General features: G+C 45.8%; 2 protein-coding genes across 2 annotated transcripts in view; one reads left to right on the forward strand and one right to left on the reverse strand.

Moving 5' to 3' along the window:
* The window catches only part of atp8a2 (ATPase phospholipid transporting 8A2), a 62,363-nt gene extending 59,499 nt beyond the window's left edge, over positions 1-2,864 (forward strand). The window contains exons 37-38 of the mRNA XM_062521838.1: positions 1,711-1,802; positions 1,973-2,864. Of these exons, the coding sequence (XP_062377822.1) occupies positions 1,711-1,802; positions 1,973-2,067 (187 nt within the window). The 3' untranslated portion in view covers positions 2,068-2,864. The remainder of the gene's footprint in view (positions 1-1,710; positions 1,803-1,972) is intronic.
* A 4,427-nt stretch (positions 2,865-7,291) lies between these two features.
* The window catches only part of LOC134066375 (protein shisa-2), an 8,246-nt gene continuing 537 nt past the window's right edge, over positions 7,292-15,000 (reverse strand). Inside the window, exons 1-2 of the mRNA XM_062521698.1 lie at positions 14,501-15,000; positions 7,292-8,629 (exon numbers count right to left, since the gene is read on the reverse strand). The exon at positions 14,501-15,000 is cut by the window's right edge and continues 537 nt beyond it. Of these exons, the coding sequence (XP_062377682.1) occupies positions 8,016-8,629; positions 14,501-14,801 (915 nt within the window). The 5' untranslated portion in view covers positions 14,802-15,000 and the 3' untranslated portion in view covers positions 7,292-8,015. The remainder of the gene's footprint in view (positions 8,630-14,500) is intronic.

A 15,000-nucleotide genomic window follows, 5' to 3' on the forward strand; every position in this document is an offset into this window, starting at 1 on the left:
ACTGATATCCGTCAAGTGACTGGAAATCAGATCATGCGAGGCTTTATGGGCAAGATGAGGAAGCGGAGGGGGAAAAACTGTTTTTGATTTTCGGTCTTTTTTTTCACGTGATTTAAGAGCAGACGCCTGAAACGAGATGTCACTGGAGGCCGGCTCGGTCTCGTCCCCTGGCTCGTTAGGGGTGGAATAGACAGGAAGATGATATGAGCCTTAATCCTGGGAAAAGCAGCGGAGTGGCCTTGTTCCGTGTGAACTGCGCCGGGGCTTAAAGGTGCAGGCTGCCAGTCTAATCCCGTTTCTCTTCTTGTGAAATTGAGCTCCTCGGGGGTCCACTAACTGTCCGTTCCGTGTTTTTGTGCGGAAAAACATCTGGTGTTTGTAGAGTTTGTGGTGTTTGCGGCTCCGTAAATGGGAGACAAACCTAGTGCATTTGAGCGAGCCGTAAACAATCGCAGCCACTCAGCGCAGTGTTCCAGGAGCACGGGAGGCGTGTGCAACTCGATTGGCTGTTGAGCTCCAATACCTCTCCCAGAACTCAAAGAGAGAGTAATTGCAATTCAAAGTGATCTCCATCATTGGAATTCAAGCGTCTCCATCACGGCTCCTGGTGTCCTCCAAACGGGCGGTGGCTCAATCAGGCTTTTGAGTAAAGCGGCCGTGACCTTTTAGCGAGCTCCGTTAATGGGGAGACGGCTGGGTAAGGGGAGGAGCAGAGCTGTGGGGGGGAGCTGGGTCTTCCAGAGTTATTGCCAGCCAGAGGAGATGGGTGCTAATGAGGCCTGGAATGTCATGGGTATTTATAGTGGAAGGAATTTTGGCAACAGCTAACGGTGAAGGAGCACCATCTCTGTCTCCATTAAGGGTGGTGTGTGTGTGTGCGTGTGTGTGTGTGTGTGTGAGAGAGAGAGAGAGAGTGTGTGTTTGTGTGTTTGTGTGTTTGTGTGTTTGTGTGTTATGTGTGTGTGTGTGTGGGGCCTCTATCAGGTGGCCATGACAGGACTTGTGTTTGTAGGCTGTATACGAGAGGGACATATAACCTGGGTCAGGTTCTCCACTCATGCCAAACTAATGTCTCTGTAAGAGAGAGAGTGTGTGTGTGTGTTTGTGTGTGTGCATGGGTTTGAGTTCTTACCTCTGAGTTTTTGTGCTTTCCCTCCCTGTGATCCCCCTAGACGTATTCCCAGAGGAATGTCCTGTCTTGTGGGATCGTGGTATGTCCTGCCAGTAACTGAGTGTGTCCTGTGGTTGGATCTCTAACAGGGCTGCACAATTGTCCCAATCACAATCGTAATCACAATATCAACCAACGCAATTGCCTAATCGCAAAAAGCTACAACTAATCCTGCAAAAAGCTACAACTAATTTTGTCACTCTTCTGACTTCTCCATTCATTTCATCCTCCTTGACTACGTCACTTCTGGTTGGTGGGTGTGCATACTGCGTTAGGGGCACAGACATTCTGATTGGTGAGCTTCACAGTTGGTCGGGGTTGCTATGCTTCTTGTGCACTGGGCATGCTCACCAATCAGGGGTGATGCAAATTAATAACATTTGAACTGAATCAATGAACTGCCATTAAAAAATCATATCACAAATCGCTATCGCAATGTCTCTCAGAAAAAAAATCCCCCAAATCGTGCAGCCCTAACCTGTGCTCTGATTGGTTGTTTGACCTGTCTGTCTTGTCTGTCCCTCTCTCTCTTTGGCCAGTCTGAATGAGCGTGCCCACCTGCTGACGCGTGTCTTTAGGAAAACGCCCTCTAGTGTGGGGCGCTCCAACTCAGTGCAACAGACCGTGTCACGTAAGTGTCCAAAAGTCCTCATATACATTGACAAGTGCATGTATACAGGATTAGAATTAATCAACTTTTTTGCATATGCACTAATACTATATGCCTATGTAAAAACTCTCTTTCTCTCTCTCTCTCCCTCTCTCTCTCTCTCTCTCTCCCTCTCTCTCTCTCTCTTTCAGATGGCTATGCGTTCTCCCAGGAAGAGCATGGGGTGGTGTCTCAGTCCCAAGTGGTCCGCTCGTATGACACCACCCGTCAACGTCCCAGCGTGTAACCCCTGGCAACCGCCTCACTGGTCGCCAGGGGAACACTAGGGGCAACAGCCAATGAAGATAGAGACTTTTTGTGACACCCTCGTCGGGTGCTACTGCTGTGGCCTTACCGGAACTGTTTAAAAAGCATAACGCAATGAGGAACCAGAAAAAAAACGGATAAAAAGAAGAAAAAAAATACAGGTGTAGAAGATGCCTCTAGGAGCACTCAGCTGAAGCTGTTGTAGATGGAGAGGGGGCGTGTTCTCACCACAGACTGGCCAATCAGCAGTTGTACCACACACGGACTGAGGGGGGCCAGCCAATCGAATCTTAAAGGGACGCCAAAAAACTGTCGGACATCAAAAGGCTTGAAAAAAAAACAAAACACATAACAAAACGAAACAAAGCAACAGTGATGTATGTGTCTGCTCTGTAATTGAATCACACACAGAGAAAGTGCAATATCTTGTTCCTGTGTATGTGTTCATTAGTCTGCATGTGTGTCCTTTATGTATGATGGCACTGTGTGTGTGTGTGTGTGTGTGTGTGTGTGTGTGTGTGTGTGTGTGTGTGTGTGTGTGTGTGTGTGTGTGTGTGTGTGTGTGTGTGTGTGTGTGTGTGTGTGTGTGTGTGCGCGTGCGCGTGCGCGTGCACGTGTGTGTGCATGTGTTTGCCTGCGTGTGTATGTGTAACTCCCACGTGTGTATGGTGTGCATGTATACACATGCATTGGAGAGTTTGTGTGTGGGTGTTCACGTGGGAGGATGAGGTCTGTGTGTGTGTGTGTGTGTGTGTGTGTGTGTGTGTGTGTGTGTGTGTGTGTAGGGGGTAATGCGGGGTGGGTGGGGGGTGCTTGTGTTTGTTTATGTCTCCACTCTTCCCTCTCTCATCTACCTCTGCTGATATAGGGGTTTAGCGCATCTGTCATCGCCTGGGCGACCAAAGGGGGTGGGGTGGGGTGAAGTCTCTAAAATAAACACAAAACATGGGGGCTGCAGCGCAATTCCTTTTACAGACATCGGAAAAGTTATGTGTGTGTGTGTGGGGTGGGGGTGGGAGTGGGAGTGGGGGGTTGCTCTAGGAGTGTATCTGTGCATGTACATGTGTGTGTGTGTGTGTGTGTGTGTGTGTGTGTGTGTGTGTGTGTGTGTGTTTGTGTGTGTGTGTGTGTTTCTTTAAGGCATATGCAGACAACAGCAGTGTGTAACATCCAAACTTGTCCTCTCTAGTGTTAGTCCTACGCACACACACACACACACACACACACACACCTCCTCTCCTATGCCCGTGCCCACTGATCTGGCTGCCAAGACACACAGAGGTGCCAGTGAGGCAGAACCCCTCCTACCCTTGCCCACGTTGGTGACTAACCCAGAGGGGGCAATCCCCACATATCCTGCAACCCCCCCTGCTCCTGACAGACACTACTACTACTATTACTCTCCCCCCTGTTTCCTGTGTCCTTCCCACACAAGTCTTTCTTGCTTACTCTCTTCTCTGACGACCTTTTTTGTGTATTTCTCTCACACATGCTCTCTGATCGGCTGATCCTCTTGTATTCCTTGTTCATTCCACTCCTCTGAAACTTCCCAGACCCCCCGTCTCTGTCTCTGCCGCTCTCTCTCTCTCTCTCTCTCTCTCTCTCTCTCTTTTTCTCTGTACCTTCCTCCTGTTTCTTCAGCTTCTTCCACCTCTCTCTCTCTCTTTCCCCTGTTGCACGCCTCTTTCTCTCCTTCTCTTCTCTTTGGACTTCTTTCCGTTTGCTTTTCCCCCGAGCCCCCGTGGATCCCATCCTGTGATCTGGCCAGTTGCCCCCAGACGCTGACTTAGCCCGAGTCACAGCTTGTAGCGCTTCAATCTCAATTTTTTTTGTCAGATTTAATGGACTGTTTTGTTTTGTTTTTCTTTTTTTTCTTTCTTTCTTTTGTCAAATAAAATGGACCAGTGTTTCCGTGTCTTCCTCTTTTTGAAATGGCTGTTTAACCCCCCCAACCCCACCCCCGCCACCCACCCCCTCCTAAAAAGTTCTCCCCTTGACCTATTCAAATCAGCTGGATCAGTTGCATCCGAGCGGTCAAGTGTTAAGCCAGTCAGAGTAGAAAATGGCCGGCCTATATGTTCGGCTCCTTTGAAGAACAGTGCAAGACATAGGGGCTATGTTCAGGGTCTAAGTGAAGAGATAGCAATGACGTGTGTTGCGTGGCATTTTGCTGGTTCTATACCTCATCCATCAAGCACAATCTCTTCTCCAGCTCTTGCGTGACCAGTATCTTTGCCCCACCCCCTCTGTAAATTGCCATTTGTGAAGGATTTGGAAAAGCCCTCGTAAGCAGTTGTTGAGGATTTTCAAAATGTGTCAACGCGCCTGCCAAGAGCCACAAAAGCACGGAGGAGAAGTTCTCTGGGATGTTTGCTCAAGGTATCGCATCGTAGCCGTGGACAAATCGTTCAATTTGCTGTTTGAAGGATTTAGTTTCACTTCACCTCACTTCACCCACAGGGAGCTACAGAGAGATGCTGCATTGATAAAGTAAAAAAAAAAAGCAGAAAAAAAAGTAGGGGAAAGAAAGGAGTCTTTAGGAAGCGAGGTGGGAGGTTCGGTGTTTGCAGAAGATTATACGCAGGAAGTCGGGGATATGGGAAGCCCTACCGAGCGTGTGCGACCCTGAGCGATCTCGTTTAAATGCAGTTTGACTGCACTCTGCGCTCAGGCCAAGATACACAACCTGACTGTGTGTGTCCGTTGGGAGAGTTTTGAGATGGGTGCATTTGTGGGTTGATGTATAGCTTTGTGTGTGGGGGATTTTCAGGTAATTAAACGAATCCAGGTGGGAAAGACAGAGGCGATGAGTGAGAATGAGATGAATGATGAATCATGGGATTTTGGGAGTGAATGTGTGCGTCGGTTGATGCGTCCATTTAGTTTCCTTAATGAGATGAAACCCTCAGAGGGCGGACATGTTCTGCTTGGGGGCTCTTTACTGTTAGCCTACACATGGCAGGGAGTGCTAACTAGACTGCAGCACATGTAAAACAAAAAAGAAAAATAGTGTATGAATTTGTCCATGTCTTCTGTGCTATGTGTGTCTTTCGGATGTGTTAAAAAGTTGTTACCATTCCCCTATTTGGTGTGGCACCGGATCAGCCGACAGCTGGGAGTTCCACACCCTCATCATTGGATCGGGGCCAGCTGGACCTGGCTGTGGCCCCTTCAATATGGGGAATCCATTCCCAATCCCCTCCCACCCACTGCTGCAGAACTCAGGGATCCATTTCAGCATGGTCCAAGGACTCCCCAGCCCAATGGTCCTCTTGCTTGAGTTTCCATAGAAATGCGCCAAGAATACACCTTGTATGAGGCAGGCCAAACCACGGTGTAATTATTGTGGTATTGTTGTCGGATTATTGTTTGAGTCATACTGGAGTTGATGGTCTAAGCCATTACGTTAAGTCTACCATTTCTCTTTATGAGGACCAACCTTACCCATGAGTTTGGATTTTGTGGGTGTATATGTGTATGTAAGTCCTGGCCAGACAGTTTCGCGGTTTAGTTCATGCTGGCTTGGTTTTTATTTTCCCTTACTTCTTCACACCCTTAAGTGCTATTTGTGTTTTAACACCGCAATGTGTTACCTTCATACTCTTGGCATTGGATTTCTTCCTCTGGCGAAGGTGTGAATCGCTTCTCCATCAAGCCTCCTGACAGAATTTCGCACCCTGAAACTCTGATCTGGGGCCAGGTTTAGGCCATAGGGTGTAATATACTTAAAGATACGGGCACTGATCCCAAACCCGTTTGTTAGCACTGCAACTAAACGCAACTCCCTGAAGCCATTGACCCACTTTAGATTTAGCTGTGGCTTCTTTCTACCACGCAGTAGGGAGGGCAGTTAGTGGCCTCTCCTGCTGGGCCCCAGAAGCAACCCACAGACACTTAACACATTCTAAAATACTCACTTTTATTTTTACATTTCATATGAAAAACATGACAGTTTACACAAAACAGAGGGGCACATTTATAAATATTATTGTTAATTTTATTATTATTCTTATTATTGATAATAATATTAAAAATAATAATAATATAATTGCCGTGACACCACTATTTGTGCATTACGATTGAAGAGAGCCTCTCCTGTAAATTCAGTTAAGCTACTTTGAAATTGATTTAACAGTGGATAGAAGAGGGCCTGAGAGAAGTGACATCTGAAATGCATGATGGGAAATATAGTTCGTCGCCCCCCCCCCGGGTGTCCAGGAGACAGTGTGTGCTCCAGTTACCTTGACACACTGAACACCGAGACCCAACATGCATTTCTAACCTACTCTGGAGCAAAATGCGAGGTTTTAGTCCAATTTCTTTAGGGCTGTGTTCTTTGAAGCAGCAGTGTGGACTAAACGAGGGTCAGGAAATACAAATGAAAGGAGTTTTCTCTCTCTCTCTCTCTCTCTGCCATTGCTGATGGTCGGTTCAGTACGCCGTTGGTCTGTGTGCGCTACAGTCAGGGGTTTTTCCCCTCCTTGCTGCTATATTCCCCCATGCAAGGGTGGAGAGAAAAAAAAGTCACTCTAAATGAAATGCCCTGGAACTTTCTGGTACCGCTCCAATGTACCTAACACTAACACACACACACACAGCTCAGTCACACTCATTTACACAACTCTTACTCTTATTCAAACACACTGCAAACTCGGTCTCACACACAAATGTACACACAACTCAGTCTCTCTCTTTCAGACACACACATACACACTTTGCACACCTTCTTCACAGGGGAGAAACATAGTCAGGGGGAACAGTTGGCAGACAGCTTTTACTGCATAATGAACTGCACGGCCTTCAGAAGGTTACTGCCTGTAGCCTGGTGGGGAGAGCGCTCACCTTCAAACACATACACAACTACTGTATACATATACAGTATATACTACCATCTTCTGCCCAAACTTGATTGTATATTTATTTTTCTAAGTGTTGTTGCACTTTGATGTATCCCTAGTGTGTCTGGTGTGGTGTGTACTGTATGTTTGTATCTAAAAGAGAAAGTGTGTGTGTGTGTGTGTGTTTCCACTCACTTTGGTGAGGGGGTGGGGTGGACCGTCACAGTCTGTGTACCATGCTCACTTCATTAGAGTTTAACTGTCCAGTAGGGACAGGGGGGACTGCTTTTCACATCATAGCACCTGGCTTTACCATTACACACACACACACACACACACTTAGAGCCGCATACAAAACACTACACATTTTGTTTCTACAAAGGCTTTGATATTACACTGTACATTCAAATGGCACATTCACAATCACTCATACAGGCCATAAGTGGGTATACTGTTATTATTTACAACACAATAATTCATATACACACACACTTTAATATTTTTCACTGTCGTCACTCACCAAGCCTTCATGAAGCATACATTATGATTACATTTCACATCAATAACTTTCAACGTTATTAATGTTGTCAGTCTCAGGAGTATTTCATACATTTCCTTTTGCGTGGGATTGCAAATGTTGTTACAGTTGTGTGTCAGTGACTGAGTCAAGCTAAAGAATTCTGCCCCTCATTTGGTGTCTGGAATCAGTCCTCAGACCTCCTCAAACCCTGAGACTATGCTTTCTGTGCCCTCATACACACACACACACACACACACTGTTCCAACACATGACACTGGGGCATGGAACTGATCCGTGGCTGTGTGTTCCCCATGTGACTCTTCATTCTCTGCTGACTCCGCTCTTGTAGTGTGCCTCTCAACAGTCGTACACACACACACACACACACACACACACACACACACACACACACACCAGGTCCCCATAAGGAAATAGTCCCCACAAGGACAGATTCCCCTAGGGCATTAGTCCCCACAAGGACAGGTTCCCATAAGGAAAAGTCCTCATAAGAATGGCTCCCGCGAGACCTCTCAGTCATAAACAGTCCTTACGAGGCCTCACGTCCCTCACTCACACAGTCACGGGAGGGTGTTTCTGGTCGCTCGTCACACTGGCCACACTTGTGGGAGGGTAGGGGGACTGCAGCTGCCGGTAGCCCCCGTGCGTGGGGTCCAGGTAGGCAGGACCGGCCATCGTGTGCGCCACTGGGTGGGCATAGCCGATGTACTGCGGGTGCAGGAACTGGCCCTGGTGGGGCATAATCTGCGTGGCCTGCTGGCAGTTCAGCACCGAGAAGTTGGTGGGCATGTTGACGTAGACGCTGGCGTCCGGCGGGATGCAGCAGGACGCCTGGGTGCGCAGAAGGGCGGCGCCCGCCGACGGAGGCGGCGACATGGCGGCGGGCGGGCGCTGGGCGCTGGGGGGCGCCGACGAGCTGGACGAGGTGGCCGTGCTGGACTGGCGCGAGGACGAGCCGCGCGAGGTGCCCACGCTGGCCATCATGGGGATGGTCTCCAGGAGGCGGCCGCCGCCACCGCCGCCCCCCTGCCCGCCGCCCCCACCCCCAGACGAGGGCTCGTGTTTGGGGCGCAGACAGTGGCAGCAGCACACCGCCACCACCGAGCCCAGCAGGACGAAGGCCACAAACACGGAGCCCACGATCAGGAAGGGCACGTAGATGGGCACTGCAGACAGAGAGGGCAGGAAACAAGGTCAGACAGATAGACAGACACACACACACACACACACACACACACACACACTCATTGGAGTGACTGCATCAGGGCACTAATTGAGTTTTCCTCTTTCCCACAAGGCCGGGAGTTTACAAACCAAATGAACATAAACCGTTAAATGTTAGTCCTTGTGACTCCACTGCTAGGTTGTGGTATAGTGATGTCTAGGTCAGAGGCTGTATTCCCCGAAACCACAAACTCGAATAAAAAGCCCTCGTGGGAATGAGCCTTGTGACATGTATACTACCAACTAAATTACATGGCGGGAACAGAGGCTCTTGGAGACTTACGGCTATAGGCATACCAACAGCTATAGTCTGTATTTTTCAAAAATTGTTGCACGTTTAAAAATACATAATGATGTTGTGTCTATCATGTTTACACGTCGACTCAGACACTTTTGTCCATCATACAAGTTTTTGGAACAAGCATTTTTCGCATGGGTATTGTGTTAGAGATTTAATGGTGTGACAAAAATATGAATGTAGTGTCTAGAGTCTTTTGATTTTAAACAACAACGTAGGATTTTAAAGATGATTATATGATTCCTTTTCCAGCAAGAAAAATATATAGAATCGTGCCTAGTTCAGCGATGACTTGCATGTTGCAATGAACACCTTCAGCAAAACTGCTCAAAGCTGGATGGACAATTTGCAAATATGTTTCAAATTGTATTCCAACTGTATCACTTAACACACTGACAAGCTGTGCAAGCATAGTGTGAGAAGGTATGAGGAAGGTATGAGGTGAGAAAGTTCTCCCGTTTAAACCTGTGTTGACCTGAAGCTCTAGTCACCCAGTGTAACTAAAACACCAGCAAACATACAGTATCAGTCTGTCCATCTCAGACTCCTGGCACCACAGTTATTTGTATCACTTGTTTGTTTTTGCTGCAACAAGCACCATGGCGTTCTCAACCACACATAACAACAGAGCCCTCAGAATAAGTCTCTCAACGCACCATTCCAATGTTCCACTCCATTCCATGCCGCATTCCAAAAATTCAAACACACAGAAGCAAAGTAGGCAAAATCATTTGAAAATGGCCAAACGCTTGTTTCATGTCTCTTTCAAGTGAGGTGACGCTATCTACATCAGCTAAGTGGGGTGCTCTGCGGAAACAAGATTAAGTCCTGCCCTTACAAGTCCTGACCCTGGCCTGCCTCACAGACATCTTGCTGGCTTGTCCATGTGAGTGAAACTGGAAAAACTAAGAAGAAAATACGTGTGTGTGTGTGTGTGTGTGTGTGTGCATGTGTGTGTGTATGTGTGTGTGTTATGTGTTCTTTTGGGTCTATGATGATGTCTGAGTGTGTGTGTGATGTCTCTACATACAATATGTGTGTTAGGTGTTCTTTTGGGTCTATGATGATGTCTGCGTGTGTGTGTGCGATGTCTCTACATATGTGTGTTAGGTGTTCTTTTGGGTCTATGTGGATGTCTTGATTGTGTGATGTCTGTGTGAGTGAGTGAGTGAGTGTGCGGAGAGCGTGTAGAAATGAAAGAGCCCTGGAGCTGACCAGAGACACCCAGAGTGGAGCAGGGCAGTGAGGTGTCCCCCAGGGGGCCCGGGGCCCTCATTAGCGGTTATTAGCGCTGTTTTGATCTGTCCTAATCGAGCGCAGCCAGCTGTGACCCCACTGGCCCCCAACACTGGCCCCTATACTCCTCCAACCAAGTGGGCACAGACAGAGGGAGAGAGAGAGAGAGAGAGAAGAGAGAGAAAAAGAAATAGAGAGAGAGTGGGGGAAGTGGGGAGAAGAGTGGGGGAAGAGCACAAAAGCTATAGCGAAAGTGAAAGGGATAAGAGGAAGGAGATAAGTTCAGGAGTGAAACGAGGAGAGATGGAGGGAACACAAAAGAGTAAGAGGAACGTGATGGACGTGATAAAGACAGAAACCGTGTCGAGAGATACCGAGTGAGAACACAACAGCAGGAGAACATGGAAGGGCTGAGAGATGGCAGGAGATAAACTGAGAGAAAAAAGAGGAGGATGAATAAAGCAGGCTGGAACGAATGAAAGATGGAATAAGAGAGAAGGAATGTGTGCAGGACAGAGAGGTGGAAAGGTAAGAGAGAAAGGGAGGCAGAGAGAAAAAGAGTCACAAAATGGAGGCAGATAAATGAGACAGAGAGAAGGAGAGGGAGAAAGAGAGGGATGTCTTCCAAAGAAAGCCTTCCATACATAGCTCTTAAATCACTCATGCACTCTAACTTAACTTTATAATGACATTAGTCTCAGATATCCTGAAATATGCAGGACAACATCGCCAGAGGCCTGTTGATTCAGTCTGACGGCACTCAAAACAAATTTAAAAATGTGTTGCAAACATCAGTTTTGCTGCTGATATTCAGTGATAAGCATATCACCCAAACCTGTAATTGAATTACCACTACATGCAATAATGTTTGGATGTTGGTTTCAAGGGACATCACAGACCACAGAACAGTTATATGATTGTATTATAATACAAACTTAAATGAATACAGGCAGTTGTTATATAAAACAACCTTAGGCACAAATGGTTAACATGGATATGAGGAAACTGTATTTTTGTAATTCTGTGACTTCTGACCCCAAAAGTGAGAGGGAGAGGAAGGAAAGGGGAAGTTTTGGCAGCGGGCTTTTACGCTGGGCAGTGTGTCAGCGGTTGTTTTGGCATCATGTTCCTATCGGTTCTCCATTCACACGTTCTCCTCTCATTATCCACTGAAGAACAATGAGGAACCTGTTGGATTGGGCTGTGTTCAGACCCATTTACAGTTCCCGGGGGGCCGTTACACATTTTCCAGTTCACACAATCCAACCAACGTATTCCTGACTGTAACCGTAACCCAGAGAGAGAGAGAGAGAGAGAGAGAGAGAGAGATGACGCATACTCACAGATGCACGGACTGGGTACAATTATGCGGACAGTAAGCAAACAGTACATTAGTGGCCAATATGGTAGGTAGCCTACTGTGAAGACATTGAGTGAGCCACCATATGCAATGATGTCAAATATCAATTCTATATTCACTACGCATCATTCATTCATTCATTCATTCATTCTATATCACCTGGGGACAGACAGTAAAATCAAGTCTTGTTTCCTTTGTCACTCATTCAATTACTAACTTTCACGCACACCCAGTTGCACCCTAACTCACTCAAACTGCACACACACACACACACACACACACACACACACACACACACACACACACACACACACACACACACACACACACACACACACACACACACACACACACACACACACACACACACACACACACAAACCATGTCCAGGGGAAAAAAACCTTTAGACAGAACACATACCCAGTCACATGAATACCGAAATTAGCTATTTTGTTCCATGTGGTCACATGTCTTACAGTTTTTTACAATCACTTTGCTACTATTTTCAGAACCTTGATGTCATTTTTCACAACTCTAGACACAAAACTCACAACCAATGATCAAAATGCACATTTTTCAAAACTCTAACCCTTTTCTCAATTGCTTGGATACAATACACATACAACTTAGATCATTTGTTCATTCAACAAAACTCACCTGTTCAATATGGTACAACTTAACATCAAAGTACTACTATTTCAAAAGGCAATTCACACATTACATTTCAAATGAGCGTCTATTCATTTCCTTACAATGATCTAACTATCAATTGATACAACTGCTCAAAATGATAAGTAACTGTTGCATTACTCTTATGCAGTTGTATGGAAACGCGAAACAGACACACAATCTTCCATGTTTACTGCAAATCATGAAAGTTTCAAGATACTGTAACGAGATTCACTGTCACCAATTAGCGTGGAGCATGAACCAGTTAGACTACAATATCCATGGATGTAGCATAATTTTTTATATCTTTATATAAAAATATATATTTTATATATTTTATATTTTCATCAGGCTGTCTTTTCTTTTCTATTTCATAGCTAATTATTTTTACTTTAATTCAAATAAACCTATGTTGTGATTGTACTGTAGTGTTTTGCATCAATATATTACAAACTGTGATCAATGATTCCACTGTGTCTGTAGTATTTTCTCTACTACAGCAGTACTTTTACAGAGATGTGTTTACTGTACTGTTTCTGTAGTACCATAATGAAACCTGTATCACCTATTTTGTTCTACAATATCTAATGATTGTACGAACAATGACACAATGAAACTATCGGCTGCTTGTGTGCGGGTGATCTATAGTTATGTTTCAGTGGTATTTCACAGTAAATTTGTTTTTTGACCCAATGATTGTGCAATTGCAAGATTTCTTTGAAGATGTGAATGTACAATCCAATGTTTTGAACATTAGAGGGCCTGTGTTACAAGTGATAACCGTTTTGAGTTTTGTGTCTAGAGTTTTGAAAAATGGCATCAAGGTTCTGAAAATAGTAGCAAAGTGATTGTAAAAAACTGTAAGTGTCCTTACCACATGGTTTAAAACATAGTTGAAATCCACCCTATCAATAATTGGTCAAATTACTATCTTTTTAACACTAATACAAGAGATGCCCTGATGTCCATAAAAGGTGATATTGCCCACATTCTAACATTAGTCCACACCTGTTGCATTCCTGTGCACAGACAGGACACAACACAAAAGCCAGGCGCTCTGTCAAATGCATACACAGCTGGTGTGTATCCTTTCACCGAGTCCTTGACAAGGCTATCTGTACTGTCTCATTGAACTTCAGTTGGAGTAGAGTTTATCCGAAGGGAAGCTTTGATATTGAAATACATTTCTTCTGTTTGACTCAAATGATTTCTTATCATGATCAGCTTTATCCTACGTTTTGCCTCAATATAATCCCATTAACCAGACACGCAGGCCTGCAGTAGATTTCACTGTTGAAATGAATTTTTAAATGAAATATAGGAGAAGCCGGCGCTCTTGGGCGTTTCTGTCAGCGTGTCAATGAGGGGTGTACTATGTGCGTGCAATACGTCAGGGAGGTGAGGGCACCGTTAGAAAGTTGAAAGCCTGAATGAAAGCACTGGGCATTCACACGCAAGCCTCGTCAACGAAACATAACGCGATTTGTTTTATGAATCCGGCTGTCAGCACCATCGAAACCGGGATCTGGTCAAGTCCAAACTTGATCCTCGTGGGGAACCGTGCGATTTGAGCTCCGGTGTGCAGCAGTCCTTGTGGCGCGCGCGTGTGTGTTACTGCTAGAACAAACACAGCTATTTATAAACCGGCCAGCACAATTTGCCATTTGTGAGCGCCTGTCCAGTTAGCTTTCCAAAGTGTCTACCTTTCTACGCCAGCTGCTGCTGCCTACAGACTCCTGACATCTTAAATGGTTTCTGTACGCTATCGAAAGAATGCCTGCTGTTCTTAACTTGTCTCAGTCATAGGCTACAACTTCGGCCTAATGTAATTTACCCCCGTTCTGCCAGGGGGTAGAGCAATACCACTCCGTCTTTTTTTTATTTATTTTTTAAGGATAGTAGGCTACCGATAATCTTGTTATGAGAGTAGGCCTACAGCTTTTCTTGCTAAACAGTTATTGAGTTAACCTGAAAATTAGGCAAGTATGGAATTTAATTAAGCTACCATGGCAAGATGATCTGACTGGTGCGGCCAAAACAGCTCAGTAGAGGCGGGTGAGTGATCTGTTTGAATGGCATCATCCGCACGACCAAAAGAAAGAGGCAACTGGGTTACAGTATAAAGGCAAGAACACACCACTCACTCACACTGACACACATAAACACACATAAACACATAAACACACACACACACACACACACACACACACACACTCTCTTCCTCTCTCTGTAGTATTCAATCTCTTTACCTGCCCCGTTGTCTTTGTCCTCTTTACTTCCTGGGACTGGATCTGGTGATTGCTTGTCATTATCGCAAGTTCCCTGGTCCAGTCGGGCTTCGGTGCTGGAGCAACAGTATCTAAGCTCACATTTGCCGCAGCATATGATTGCATCCTCTTGGTCAAAGCGCTCTGGACAAGGGAAGCCATCTCTCCAGGTACCCTCCACGGTCTGCCAGCCGTGACAATACTCGCCACTTGCCGTTACCTTGATAAACGCCAAAAGTGTCACGACCATAGCCAGAGACATCGGGTAACTTCCACTCCTCATCCCTGCGCCAGACTTACAACTTGACGCTAGGTAACGAAAAGACTTTCACCTCTTTGGTGTAGCTCGGTAAATCTAATGTTGCAGTGGATTAAAGAGATGAGAGAAGAAGAATAGACAAAAAGAAACCAAGTTAACGACTTTGAAATTCTCATTTGACAGCGAAATTCCGAAGGTAATTTAATAGATCCTCAAGTGGGTA

This window comes from Sardina pilchardus, chromosome 19 (genome assembly GCF_963854185.1).
Source record: "Sardina pilchardus chromosome 19, fSarPil1.1, whole genome shotgun sequence".
In the NCBI taxonomy this organism is placed as follows: domain Eukaryota; kingdom Metazoa; phylum Chordata; class Actinopteri; order Clupeiformes; family Clupeidae; genus Sardina; species Sardina pilchardus.